Here is a 14,902-nt window from a genome sequence, read left to right on the forward strand (position 1 = left end):
ACTGTAGCTTTTATAGTCTGAGCTCTCATTGATATTTAAATGGTTTATGAAATTAATGACAACAGTATTCCCACAATTGAGTTACAATACCAGAGTCACAATTTAGCATGAGCTTGATTAGACATTCAAATTTCTTCATTATCTGTCACAAAGCACTAACCTCTCTGACACGCTGTTGACAGCTCCTTTGTGGAAATAATCACACTTCTCAACTCATGCAGTCATTCCACCGTTCCACAAGGAGATGATTTCTTTAACACATGTGCATTCATGATTTATTAAGGTTAATTGAGATGAATATGAAATCAGACAAGAGACAACTTATTAAGAAACATATCATATAATAAAATCACAGATAGTAATAATAATCATCCACTCATTGATTTCAAATATACTATATTGTGTGTAATGTTGTATTTGGCTATGGCTAACCCTTTGTATTCAGTTGTTGTTTTTCATGAACAGTAGATATAATAGGCTACACATCTTGATCATAGATACAATGCTGCGTTCAGGGATCCTGTAAACTCGGGAATATTGGGAACGACCGTCTGAGTTTTCTGAAAAAAAGAAAGAAACCTATAATAAAATCACAGATAGTAATCGGAGCGGAGGACGCCATGATTGCAGAAGTCAATATGCTTCACTATCTGCTTGCGGATAGAATATCAACCTGTTCATGCCGTCAAATTATTTTTCCGAGTTAGATTTTCCCGAGTTTTTATTATTCCCGACTCTCCAAACTTCCAGGTGTTCCGTGAACGCAGCAACAGCCAGCGGCTACGACTGACGTCAGCGCGCTCCACACGTCCTGCAGTTCCTTACGGGAAGCATATGATGTCATTACGCATGGTTTCCAAACAATGCTCAGGAAGAAGCCACGTTGACGGTCCAGTCTGAAAGTGTAGCGCAATTTTTTTTTTGCAGGCAGAATAAAACGAGAATTATCTTGTCACAGCCTCCGGTTTGTTTCTCGCTGAAGACTCCAGAGCGGAGCCGACATGTCGTCACCACCGAAGGAGAAAATCGAGACCAAAGGAGGACATGCCCCCGCAGGTAAGACTCCCAGGAGTCTTGTGTTGTTTTTGCAAGCTTCCTCTAAACCTGAAGGCCTTACTGTCTGCACAGTCTCAAAGCAAAATCACATGATGATGATGTTTTATTATGTGGCATCTGAAGTGGCAGATACAGTGGGGGTGGTGGTAATGCTTTTAAGCGTTTGAAATCGCATACAGTGAAATCTGCCATTTTTGTCAATGTTGCACATTATACTTCCTGATTGGCGTTGTGGGTCTTGCAGCACGAGTAAGTAAGCGTGGGGGATATTGATGTCATTCGTGTTTATTCAAGTCTTATGTAAAGGTTAGAGCTGCAGTGGTGCGGGGGAATGGTTGCTGGATGTGCGGTGACGTGGAGGTCAATGGCTCCAGCCTTGTGGATGTCAGGCTGGGAGAAAAACAGATAAGGTGTACGTGGACATGAGCGGTGAACTGGGCCACAGCAGCTGCACCACTGATAGCACAGTGAGATAACGAGTGGCCCTCGCACCCTACCTGTGATTAGTGAGGGAGGGAGGCCTAAAGCACATAGCCTACAGGCTGAAGCATGTCAGGCTTTAACAAACATGCAGGTATGGTATAGCGCAGGTGTAGAAAACACTGGACATGACTGATATTATCTTCTTCTCCATAAACAGTCCTTCTGCATTGAGGTCAGAGGTCAAGGGCAGCAACAGAACAGCTGTCCTGCAGCTGCAAACAGTTGAGAATTTAGCTTGAAGACACATTTTGCAGGACGAGCACTTTCCCACACTGGTGTTATATCACTCAGTCTTGTCAGTTGAGGGTTGTCAGGCTTATAAATTACTATGGCAGCCAGCTGTGCAACTTATAAATATGACCTCTTAAATTAAACAAAGATAATGCTCCTGAATGTTCCATTGTGGTGCTGAAATGTTACATCATTCGGAAACTACCAAGTAGTTCCTATTTACTCTCGCTATAATGGGGGGTGTCCCAACCATCTTTTCTGGCCTTTGATCCAATTTCTTAAATATCAGTATCTAAGCCAATCCAGTATGCCTATAAAACAGAGTTGTGCACTGGTAAAGCTTGCATATAAAACAAAATTCTGCTCAGAATAGCTCAGTTTAACTGTATTATTCACTCACAGAGTTAAACCATAAATCCACGTTGTGCTCTATCATGATTTAAAACCATTAAAGTACAACACAATCCCAAGTAAGTCAAAAACTGCCCATACCGGTTCTGATCTGTTACTTGACATCAGGATTGTGAGTGACATCCCCACTAATTGATAATTTGCTTCTCTCACATTAACCATTGCTGGGTTATAGAAGTTATGGTCTTACTTAGTAATAATCAATGTGTATTTTTTGTGTTCCTCCTTGTGTGTGTGTGTGTGTTGCAGTGAAGGCAGGAGGTATGAGGATAGTGCAAAAGCACCAGGCAGCAGCAGTCGTGGCTCCAGAACCACCTCAGAAAGAAGACGAGGAGGAGTACGTCAGCAGCAGGTGAGACGCCTCCGCACACGGTCACAGTGAGTGAGAATGAATAGATCTACAGGTCAGAGTCTCCGTTTTCTTGACTGAAGTTCAATCAAAGGACCACAGAGAGACACAAAGAGATGTGACGGTGCCACAGACTCACACTAACCACATGACTCAAAAAATTACAAAGAGGAAAAAGAAACTCTCACAAATGATAGAAAAATCTGTAAAAATGATTTGAAAGAGGTGTAAAATAACAATAAAGAGACACCTAGCAACATGTGCACAACATTTTTTATCACTCTGAGGTTTGTGTCCTTGGACCCATTGTTTCACAATCGGTCCGTGCACAGTTAAGCACCTACACATGTTTACAGAAGAAAAACTACTTCAATTCTCTCTCCAGTCTATTTGTTAAGACAAACATAAACACACAGCGTTTAGATTGAGACACCGCCTGTGCAGCGTTGGACTCTGGGGTTGTTAGTACACAACAAACAAACACATACACACACATACACCCTGCAATTTGCCAGCTAAGCAATTGAGCTACTTTAACTTTTCTATAAGGCGATACTGTAGGCAATTTCGCAGTGTGTGCTGTTGCTAGCTAATTCAGTAAACAACATAATTACCGCATAATTACAGCATTAACTTCAACAGCCCATTCAGCACTCACTATTGTTTGCTATAAGCAGCCTCAGTTTGCATATTTTGTTCTGTTTCCATATTAGCATGTTCAGCTTTTGCTGCTTGAATGCATTGTTTGTACTGGGGTCACACTGTGTGTGGGGGTGTGTTTGTGTGTCTGCAAGTGTGAGAGTGTGTATGTGTGTGTGCATCTACCCGCTGCTACGCCCACACGTGTCTATTCAATATTCATAAGGACCCATCAGCGACGTGCGTGTCGGTACAGGTGGCATATTCACACCACATATCAGTTTGTGTGTGTGTTAACTAGTGATAAATGAGAACTGACAAGCAGAGCACAGCAGTGAGCAGGGTTCAAGAACGCCGCCAACTGTCAAGAAATTTTCCCCGCATGTGCGTTACATATGCAACCTCACGCACACGTTAAATTATTACCTCCACCGAGGAGGTTGTGTTTTCGCCCGTGTCTGTTTGTTTATCTGTCAACAGAATTTCACAAAAAGGCCTGAGCTGATTTGCACCAAATTTGGTCGAGGGATAAGGATACGGACCAGAGAAAAGACCCGTTATGTTTTAGTGTGGATCCAGTTAAATGGTTGGACCGAGGATTTAGTTTTTTTCTTAAATATTTTTTTCACATCATTATTCATTTCTCAGGAAATAATATATGGATCCTGATCTTAACAACAAGACTGTTGTCCGGCTGTATCCTCTATAGAGTTTTTTCCTAGTGTATTGCATGTTCTTCCTTCAAGGTGCTTGTTGAGCTTTCTCATGCAATTCAAAGCAACCGTATAAAACCCATAAGAGGCAATAAGTCGTTTCCCTTTGCTCCGTTTTCCTTTGTGCCAGCATGAGTGGCAGTAACACACAGGGCATGTACAGGAAGTGAGAAGTGAGGTCAAGTAGATAACAAAGGTACAAACGCAACATGAGAGCTTGGCTTGAACTGTTCAAAGGTAAAGACCTGCTTTAGAGGAAGAAAGCACTGCAGACGAGAGGAGAAACATGGGTGTTAGAGCAGATGCAGGTCATCGGGCAACCGCCATTCTCGCCACGTTTAATATGCACTTCCTCATTTTATTGTGTTGCATTACAGGATATTCTGTAGAGTCATGCTGTTAATGTCCCAGAATTGTGAAAAAAAATTGCCCAAGTTCCTAGAGGCCATGGTGACAAAAAACAAAGCAAAGCAGCAAGTTGTCATTTAAGACATTTAAGAAGCTGGGACCAGTGGATGTGTGGTAGTTGTGCTTGAAAAATAACCAAATCTCTAATCAAAGTAGCCGATTAATTTACTGCCGATTAACTAAAGGAGTTAGTCAGTTTATCACAACATATGTAGATTAGTAAAGAAGTGTTTTATTTTGAGTTGTTAAAAAGTGCTACAGTGAGCTGTCTTTAAAATAAATGCATCATTATGGCAGAAACCCCACGAATGAGCGCTCAGATTACAAAGAAACGACTCCCTGCTGTATTTCCGATCGCATTATCTCCACACTGTTTTACATGAAGTGATGAATGTGTAAGTTGCACTGGTACAGGAGGGAAACGCCTGATTTGCAAATTAGATTTTTGCGGGGTGAAGTATCTCTTCCTGCTCATTCATTCAAACTGGTTACTTGTCTCACCAGAGACGTACAAGGTTTAATAGTTGCCTCAGTATTTATTCTTCCGAACATTTCCCTTTTAGAGGTTGCAGTCAAAGAAGAGGAGCCATTACTTAGGCCATGAAAATAAATTACACAAATAGTGCATTTTAATCAGCGAGGAAGCCCACTTTAAATCAGCCTGTAGCTTGATAAACTCCTCTCGGCCCGGCTGTGTAAATGTATGTTTACCTTCCTCGCGTGAAATGTTTATCTTGAACTAAAAATTATGTGTCAGCGCATCCGCAGCAAAAAAAAAGATGAGAGTAACTCATCAGAGTAACTGCACTCTATCAATAATAACAGTCGGTGAAACTCTCTGACTCACTCACACTGTCAGTCCCTCTCGGTGTCACACTGATGGACATCTAGCAGGTGGCTACTGGGTAAATTTCACATTAGTAGCAGCCAGTGGAGCGTTGTAGTCAGGGGAACACCTGCCGCACCCAATCTAGCTAAGATGGACAGATGGGGCAGAGAGGGAGAGATAGGTGGCTGGGATTATGGCGAAGAAGGAGGAGAGGGAAGGATCGGTTGTGGTGTGGAGAGCGAGGAAAACGACACGGTGATATGAAGACATGAAGTGAGAGGAGGAGTGATGGAGGACGGAGAGAGGGGTAGCTAAGTGTGAAATGCAGGCAAGAAGGGGAAAGCATTAGTTGGAGCAAACTGGTGACCCAGCAGAGGCTTCCTGCTCACTGACTGTCAGGTGAGTGAGTTCCTCAAACGCATCAGCAGCAAAATCCACTCGACGTACAGATGGAGCGTTTCTTGGATCCTGCAGAGAGAGTTGGAGAAAACAGAGGAGCCAAACAGACCAACATACTGTAGGGTTGTTTCATCACGCAACATGTTGCTTAATATTTGAAGGGGAATATTTGGTTCATGAGCTTATCGCACGTCGTTCGCGTGATGGGCTCGATGTGTTTAAAAAAACTCCATTCAAGGAGGTCACAGGCCTCGTGGCAGTTGCACTGTCACGTCTCCCACATAGTTCTGGTGAGAGGTGGGTTTGTTCCAGAGGCTGAGAAAAAAAGAGCGGGTGGAGCTGTGTGTGTGTGTGTGTGTGTGTGTGTGTGTGTGCTCGACTGAATCACTGCACACACACACGCGCACACACATTTGCGCGCTGTACGTAGGAACTGTGGTGAAATGTGCAGTTAGCTGACAGCTCATGGTGAAAAGTTGAGAGGAGAGAGAGGCGGGGGGAGGAGAAGAAGAGGAGGAGGAGGAGGAGGAGGAGGAGGGGGAGGGAAGAAAGGCAACAGGCATCAGTTTCTATGGCAACCATCACCTCGCCCACGGCAACAAACTTCCTGTTCTGCCGAAGCAAAGAGAGAGAGAGAGAGAGAGAGAGAGAGAGAGAGAGAGATGGGTGGGGTTGTGTGGTGGTTTTTTAAAGCTGAAACTCTGAGAAGGAAAAACCACACGGCTGCAATGCATGAACGTACATTTTCTCTCTTAGTTATTTGTTCCGATATTCAATGTGCGCCGTCTTCCGATCTCCCCTCCTCTCTTCTCCCTCGTTCTCTTCCTCTTTTTCACTCTTTACTCCTCTTCTCTCCTGGCACAAAGCAAACTCCTCCTCAGGATTCCTCACAGCTCTCTACTGCCCCCTGCAGGCTCCCTCCTCCTCCTCCTCCTCCTCCTCCTCCTCCTCCTCCACACACAGCCACCTTCCTAACAATCACACCAAACTACAGTGGAGACCTCTGTCACTTTTGGTTTGTCTCTGTGTGCATGCGTGCGAGTGTGCATGTGCCTTTTTTAGGTTTTGCTTCCTTTTTCACCAGCTACGAAAACGTATGGACAAAAAAGGCTTCAGTATCTAATGGCAAATAATTTTATAGTGCAGTTTTGTTAAACCCAGATTAAAAAGCCTTAAACTCTGTTTATTGAGCATGACTAAAACCTGACATGTGTCTGTCTGTTCTCTATGTATTTACCTGTCAGGTCAGGTTAAAAGCTGACACACCTCATTTTCTGTTTGACTTTAAAACAGGTTTTTTATATGTTCCAGGGAGTTATATTCTTGTCAACTGTCTGTCTCTCCGACAGGCTCACACCCCTCAATCCAGTCTGTCTTTTTTTTTTGACATATCTAACCTGTCTGTCTCTCTGGCCTTAAAGCACAACCGCAGTAACCACAGGCAGAGTCTGATACTAACATGCTTCAAATGCAACAGTGACATTTCTTCCCCCTCTTCATCCTTGGTTTTGTTTTCTGCCTCGCCCTCCTTCGCAGGATTCATCTTCAGATTGCACAATGGAGACAGACATTTAACAGAATAGAGTCGTGACAGCCCAGCGTGGGGTGGATACCAGCCCACACCGTCTCAGTATGTGAATACATATCCAACTGAGCGTGCCTGTTCACCTCAACCCCGCTGCGCCTCACCTCACTGTAGCTGGAATTGAATTTGTAACAGAAGCGGCCACTGTACAGACGTACGGCATCTCTATGCACCACGACATGTGAGGAGACGTGTGGAGAAAGATTTAGAACATAAATGACATATAAGATAATTTACACATGATGTGCATTGTTCAGAATGTGTTTCTGTCTTCATTAGGCTGACTCATGCTGGATGTTAATCAGCTGCTTTACAGCTTAAAGAGCCTGTTGGAGTAAATAAGGGAAATCTGGGATCACTAATGTTTGTATGGCACCTTTCAGCTAACGATCATATTTTTAATGAACGCTCTGCTGCATGGTTCTCTGTCAGATGTGTTTAAGATGAAAGTTTGTCCAGCAGGTTGTTGTGCACAGACGTACATAATAAACCACCTGTCAGTATTTCCCACAGTTTCCTTCATTTGGCTCTTGCCATATGGAGATTTTTCTTTCCCCATTTGTTCATATATTGTTAAATAATTTAAAATCTCTGCTTTCAAGCCAAATGTTTGGGGGGAAACACAGCAAGACCACCTCACAGCCAGCAGGACGTTAATTTGAATTAGGATCTCACGGTGTTATGTGCTATAGTTGAATTAATTGAATCGGTAATAGAAAAGCTCTCAACCCAGCGTTTTGACAAGAGGAATAATGAGTGAAAACTCAACACATTTCAAGCCGTCTTTTAATAGCAAGGTAAAGATTCTCATCGAGATAAGCACAGTACCAGGAGGCTGGTCGGTGCCAAGATGCTGATTGCGGAGATTTAATTTAAAAAAAAGTTGTGCATGAATCCTCAAATATTGGAAAATAAGTAGCAGATGTTTCGGATGTGGTGAATCCAAAGTGACTGGCGATGAGACTCTGAGTGCTGAGGCTGCAGTTTGTCATCGGTGTGAGGAACTCTGGTAGTTAATCAGGTGGTGAGCTCTGAGTTGTCCACACTAATGTCTTTGAGTGGCTGTTTGAAGGTGGCTACTACAACTGTGCTCTTTTGCCGCGGGTGACATCGCCATAAAATTAGACGGCGCTCGTTTGTCACGTCAAGGTCGATACTTACCTCAGGTTCCGCATTCCTCCTCCTCCTCCTCCTCCTCATCTTTTTCTCTGCCTCCATCCCTTCCACTACGTCTGAACGAGCTCTCGTCTCCTCATCTCTCCCCCATGCTCTTCTCCTATCTAACAGCCCATTATTATAAAGGTGCTTTCTCCTGCATCCTCCTCCTCCTCCTCCATCTCCCCCTGACCTGCCTTCGCCTCTCATCTCCCTTTTTTCATCCCCCTCTCTCCACTCTCCTCTTCTCCTCCATCCCAAATCCTTTCTTTGTCACCACAGTCCTCTATTACTCCCTTTTCCAACTTTCCCTCACCTCCCTACCTCTCTCCCCCTGCTCTTCTCTCCTCATGCTTTCCATCCAGAAGCTGTGAACCCCAGTGTTCGGCCAGGATGAATGGGAGCTATTTAAACCGCTGGCAGGTCCATCCGCGGTGTGTGTGTTCGTATGAGTGTGTGTGTACATTCGGATGTGTGTATGTGAGAGACTGAGATGGTGGGTGTTGTGTGTTATGACAACTTTAGATGTCCGTGTTTTGGCTTTGTGTTACTTTTGAGAGCCTTGATGCAGCCTTTTGTAAATATTGCTGTACTTTTAACCTGCCTAGAATATAATTTAATTACACACAATCACCACAGAGTAATATACTGGGGTACACACTCTCCTTATGGTCTTTATATTGTTATGAACTCTCAGGTAATTTGTTTTCTTTATCTCTTTTTCTTCTGTTTAGTCCACCAAAGGTCCCAGTGATCGTGTCTGGAGTGGTTACGAAGGTAAGATACACAAACACACACACACTACAACCACTAGTGAAATAAGTATTATAAGATGGTTTACATCTGGGACATGAGCTCTACAGGGAGAGGTGGAGGCTTAGTGCTGAGATAAAGTAAGAGGGCACGGTTAAATAAATAAAACTGAAGAAGAAAAAAAATGAGATAAAGTGACTTTTTTAATTACAAGTACAGTGTGAATTCTGTAATAGAATAACTATCTATAATCAAAGTTACGAAAAAGCACATCAAGTTTAATATAGATACTTGAGGCTATTAAATGGTTCATTTTAGGCCTTCCTTTTTATAATCCAGCCCCAAAAACTACATAAAAAAGATATTATCAACACCCCTTGACAAAGAATAATTATCTCGCTGTATAAACAGCTTAAAGTTTACATTCCAGACAATGTACATTAGTTTAATGTTACATATTAAAATGTTATAACCAGTTTATTCTCTCAACAATGTGATGAACCCCGCCACGTTTTACAGCAAGGAAAATGACCACAGTTAAATCAATACCTTTCATACACGGCTTAAAAAAGCAAAACAAAACAATAACAAGCTTCAAATAAACCAGTTGATCAAGTGCAGCAGCCAGTGTGTTTGTGTGTTTTTTGCAGGTTTTATCACTCTTGCCCTGCCGCTTTGAGTTGTTGAACAAAGTCTGTGGATATCTGTGTGTGTTTGATTATTGTTTGACCGTATATCTTAGATTTACTGTGTGAGAGTATATGTATGTGTATGTGTACAGTATGTGTGTATTGTACGTCTCCGTGGGGCGGTGGGTGGTGAAAAAATGTCCTTGACTCCTGGAAAAGGCTCCGCTCTCTGCCTCGTGTGTCTGTGTCTGAGTGTCAGACCAGGCAGATTGTTTGCGGAAGATTGCAGTGATATGGGCAAGGTGGCAGGCATCCCATTTATCCCCTGATCCTCCTCTAGCCTTCCCATTCGGCCCCTATCACTGCCATCAAACCCAGAGGCGAGCACTGCACAAAGCCTCAGAAAAGCCTTTTAGGAGCTAAGTGAAACACTTGTGTGTGTCTGTCTGTGTGTAGACTTGGCCGTCTGTCTGCTGTGATATGTTTTCTTTTTTTAAATGCAAAAAGAAAATAATAATAATAAATAAATAAGACATTTCCTTAGCTATGTATTCTCTATTTTCTTTCCCAGAGTAGAATGAGATTCTAAATTGTGCCCGTCTAATAAACATTACTTGATCTGAGGTAGCAGAGGCTTCACAAACCGAAGCAGAGGCTGTAATGGAAAAGTGTTGCAGTCGGGTCAGGAAATAAACATGTTCCTTCCTCGTGTCCCGAGATGCTTTCTTTGGCTCAGACCTCGTTCCTCTCTCCCAGCCTTGATCACATGTCACCAGCAATTCCCATTCTGAGCTTCTAAATAACCACACAAGAGTCATCCTCACATCTATCTCAGTGAAAGAAAAAGATTTCTAGACTGGGTATCAAAGGAAGGTAAATGGGTTTTGATGTTTTTTTTTATTGTAGATGGGCAGTTATTCTCATTAATTCCAAGAAGTAATACATTGCAAAGGTCAGCCTTTAGGTTCTTTTAAGCATGAGAGGAAAATTAAATATCAAGTGAAACATTTCCATTTCAGAATAAAATTGACCCTCAAAAAATATCTTAAAAAGAGAAGTCAGAATTTGTCCATTTTAAATGTGCCGTAAGAAAAACTTGCAAATATCACACTACTTCTGATAGCCGTGTACTGGAATGGTGAAAATGCAGCATTGAGCAGCCAATCGCCACGGCTCTGTTTACAGTATTTGGCAGTAATGGCGTTAATTTGTTGCGTTCCTTCTCATACCTCTGTTTCAGTGGGATGCAGAGAGAGAGAGAGAGCTTTTAGCTTTAGAAGAGAGAAGAAGGGCAATTGGAGGTCAGATCCATCCACATCCCAAGCAGTTAGCTGTGGAATTGGCTTTAAATGAAGGAAACGCACACACTGTAAATGTTTTGTGCCCACCTACACACACACACACAAGCAGAAAAACTAGTGCATGGCCACACATAACCAAACTGAACCAGCACACACACAGAGTGAGGATTAGGGTCAAGCAAGGATGGGGTGGGTGAGTAAAGTTCAGCGAAAGGCTCAGCAACGCAGCCGATGTGTGTTTCCATGTGTGTGTTTTTGAGGAGAGGTGATTAAATTGGTTATATAACTTTATCTATGTGTACATCTTAAGAATGCAGAATATGAAGGAAGGAGCCATGTGTTTAGTCATTATTATTTCTATGCTGGAGTAATAACGTTCACATATGGCAACATCTGGACAGATGTCAGCAAAATACCAACTTAACTTAACGCTGATGTCTCGTAATGGAGATGAAAGAATTAAAACTGTCAGTAATAATCCACTTAATCATTCATGCGGCAGAGTAGTGTGTGCTGCTTTTCATGAATGCTGCCTCGTCACATTGAAAAATATGTTTCTCCCACATGAAGAAGGCAAATGAGATAAGTGAAGTATGAGGAAACAGGCAGATTAAGGTGAGGAGCAAAAACTGGTCACAAACCAGTGGAGAATGTGAAAGACACTGAAACACTTGGCGTGAGAAAAGAAAATGCCGCCGGTGAGGGTTTAAAAAAAGAAAGAGGGAAAGGAATTGAGTCATTATTGTAGAAAGTTGCCGATTAAAATTCCACATTCCTCTGTGAACGATCAAATTCCTGCTTTGATCCGATTTAGATGCAAGGCTGTTTATGGGCATTTTTCTTGGAATAAGAGATTGAGGTTGCAGAGCAGATGAGCGCGGAGATAAGTGCTCCATACTGTACCCTTCATGCACTTTGGGGATTTCCTCATTGTTATTATGATTATCAAAGGCAGAGGATTTTAATACGGGTCATAGTTCAGGTTCACATACTGCACACATATATAGACGCAATTTACACACTGTATTTTGAAGCCTCTGACTTAATTTCACAAACCCACACAAGGTTAGCTTTACATAGAGCCAGAACTGTATCCTCTGCATTGATGATTTCCAGCATTGCTCTTATTTTCTGAACATGAGCCATAATGAGCCTCTCACTGGAAACATCCACATCACTGCACCGCTGCTTAATAGTTAACTGTGTGGTTATTAAGTGCACTGTATGTAGTTTCAGTGGCAGCTTTTTTTTTGAAGAGGTAAGAAGCAGCAGAGCCTGTGGGGGTGGCATCATCTAAAAGTTTAGCTGCAGTCCTGATCTTCCCAGCGCACAAATAAAAGATGAAGTGATTGAAGAGAAACGTTTTCCCCATGTGGTTTGAGTAGGTGAAATGTTCACAGACTCCACCAATTTTCTACGCACCGTCATGCCAAGGAAGGGTTGGGAGAACTTTCAGCAAAATGCTTTTGGAGTTCCAGTGGGGCAACGGATTTTCATATAACGGCGGCAGATAGAGCTCACTTTTGAATCGTCCAAAACACACACTATGAAACATCCAGATACCTCCATACTGCTCGTCCGTACTGACCCAAGTCTCCTGAAGCCACCACATGAAAAAAATGTTCGGAAAAAATTAATTTGATCTCTGTTTTTAGCCTTGTTGTAGTAGTAGCTCCCAGTGGCTCTGTTGATGTTTGTGCACATGTGCGAGATTTGCTGTGAGATATTCTTCCATGTTTACATCATACATCCAGTGGTTTACAACAACGAATATCAACAGAGCCCCTGGGAGCTACTACTACAACAAGGCTAAAAACAGAGATCAAATTAATTTTTTTCCGAACAACTTTTTCATCAGTCAGTACGGACAAGCAGTATGGAGATATTTGGATGTTTCACAGTGTGTGTTTTGGACGATTCAAAACTGAACTCTATCCGCCGCCATTATATGAAAATCCTTTGCCAGCCGGACCCCCCCTGGAACTCCTAAAGCGTTTTGATAACTCGATTTTGGGTGAAGTATCCCTTTAAATTCTTGCACTCAGGGAATAATCGTCATCTTAATCATAAGAACTGAACAATTGTTCCAGTGTAGTTGTGCATGTTAAGCTGTGAGCTTGAGTTTCTGAGCCTTCATTGAATTCTTCTCTATTCGCTCTAACGTCCTGCTGACTTTGTTCTGTTCAGGGTGATAAGGACTTCACCCCGGCAGCTGCACAGGTGGCTCACCAGAAGCCCCAGCCTGGTATCCCCAAGCTGCCCCCCACCCAGCACATCAACCAGCACATCCACCAGCCCCGCAAGTGAGGCAGCAGGCTACAGTGGCTACGCTAACTCCACCAGCCGGCCTTTTCAATGGAACACATAGGATGATGAAGATGTTTTCCCCACCGGGCGCAGATCTCCTCTAAATAATCAGAGTAATTTTCATTTGCCTGACACCTAATGCCAATACAGCCATTCTAGAAGTCCCCACTCTCTCTACACCTTTGCTGCTTTTGGTGCTGGACTCTTTGTTCTACAATTTTTGGGTCTTCTCCTTTAAGAGGTATTGCTTTGACAGTCGTATAGTTTCCAGATGGTTAAAGTGGGCAGAGGGGCTTCTAAGATGGCTTTGGTTCTTGGATTAGGTGAGCTAAGAAATCGATCTTATATATATATATGTGAGTCTGCGGGGGGTGGGGGGACTCTCACGCCACCAAATGTGCTGACCAATACCGCATCATTGCAACCAGCCAATCACAGCGACCCCGTCAATCAGGCCAATTAACTAACCAACCAATCACCTCACAGTGATGAGCCCAGGCTCCAACCTTCTACCTATGACCTTCACACAGACCAGAAGAACCAATCAACCAACCAATCATGTGGTGGACACCAGTTACATGATCATCATCATCACTACAAACCAAAAAAAAAAAAAAAAACAGAAGAACACACAAACATCTTTTAAATTACTAGAATCAGTTCGATGTGACTGAGACTGTTGCCAAAGCGTATATGTACGGCATTCACCAGAGAAACTGCAGCTACACATTTACATATCAGCATTAACCAATTATTATATCAGATATCCAAAGGTCCAGCAGCTTTAACAGTTGTCCACGAGAGCCCTCAAATCTCTATCAGAAATATCCACCTAGGTTACAGACGTAGTGATTGATTGGCCTGTAAAAAATGTGTAAATGCACTTACACTGGAGCACAAACTGGACATTTTATAGAGGCCCTGTGAGGAAAATAAATAAGATATTGTTCATATCTTGACTCAAGATGCTACCTAGACTTTAAGCAGAGGCTGAACCAACTTAGCTTTTGCAACAGTTTCCTCCTATGTAACTGGTTCTTAAGTTTATTTAAAGCAGAGCCTCCCTCTTTTCTGACCTGCTCTTTCTGCAGTGTTAACGATTTCATTGCAAACTCCACCTGCTTTCCTTTCTAAGTGCCTCATCTCTTAGATTTGAGGGACATTTTTATCTGCACACAAGCGTCAACTGGAATGAAAACGCAGGTGAAATCGCGATGAGATCTAAAGAAAGCTAATTGCTGTGAAGCAGCTGCAGGTTGATTTGTGTTTACATTAACATTGACCTTAACATCACAAGGGAGCATGCTTCGTTACATAGCTGAACAAAACATTGCAGAGAGGAGCTGTTCAGAACAGTCTGAGGCTCTTAAATGTAAAGTGAAGGTAAAAGCGTGGACGTCTTTGGTAAAAAAAAAATGCACAAGGGCAGCAACAGTGAATTCTACATTCCATAGAGAAGTGATTAAACAGATACTGTATGTCAACTATTTGACGGTTTATCAGTCCACAGAAAATGCAATACATTTAATTTCCACAAGCCAGGGTGTACACAAAATCTACAAATGATACATATCGACACACGCATGCACACACAAACACACACACACCACCCTTTTCCTTAATCACCCGTTCCCTTACACTCAAGTGTTAATTG

At 42.6% G+C, this 14,902-nt stretch overlaps 1 protein-coding gene across 1 annotated transcript; it reads left to right on the forward strand.

Moving 5' to 3' along the window:
• Positions 1–861: 861 nt before the first annotated feature.
• Positions 862–13,884, forward strand: dap (death-associated protein). Its single transcript, XM_083995381.1, has 4 exons — positions 862–1,056; positions 2,431–2,533; positions 8,993–9,035; positions 13,129–13,884. The coding sequence occupies exons 1-4, from the start codon at positions 1,002–1,004 to the stop codon at positions 13,246–13,248; spliced, it is 321 nt and encodes a 106-aa protein (XP_083851507.1). The 5' UTR covers positions 862–1,001; the 3' UTR covers positions 13,249–13,884.
• The last annotated feature ends 1,018 nt before the right edge of the window (positions 13,885–14,902 follow it).

The sequence above is a fragment of the Trachurus trachurus genome, assembly GCF_905171665.1.
Source record: "Trachurus trachurus genome assembly, chromosome: 20".
Taxonomy (NCBI): Eukaryota; Metazoa; Chordata; class Actinopteri; order Carangiformes; family Carangidae; genus Trachurus; species Trachurus trachurus.

Excerpts from the sequence above, each read along its gene's own strand:
- dap (XM_083995381.1), top strand. The coding sequence starts at position 1,002 with ATGTCGTCACCACCGAAGGAGAAAATCGAGACCAAAGGAGGACATGCC. Across the intron at positions 2,534-8,992 it reads GAGGAGTACGTCAGCAGCAG|TCCACCAAAGGTCCCAGTGA; the intron begins GTGAGACGCCTC and ends TCTTCTGTTTAG. Across the intron at positions 9,036-13,128 it reads TGTCTGGAGTGGTTACGAAG|GGTGATAAGGACTTCACCCC; the intron begins GTAAGATACACA and ends TGTTCTGTTCAG.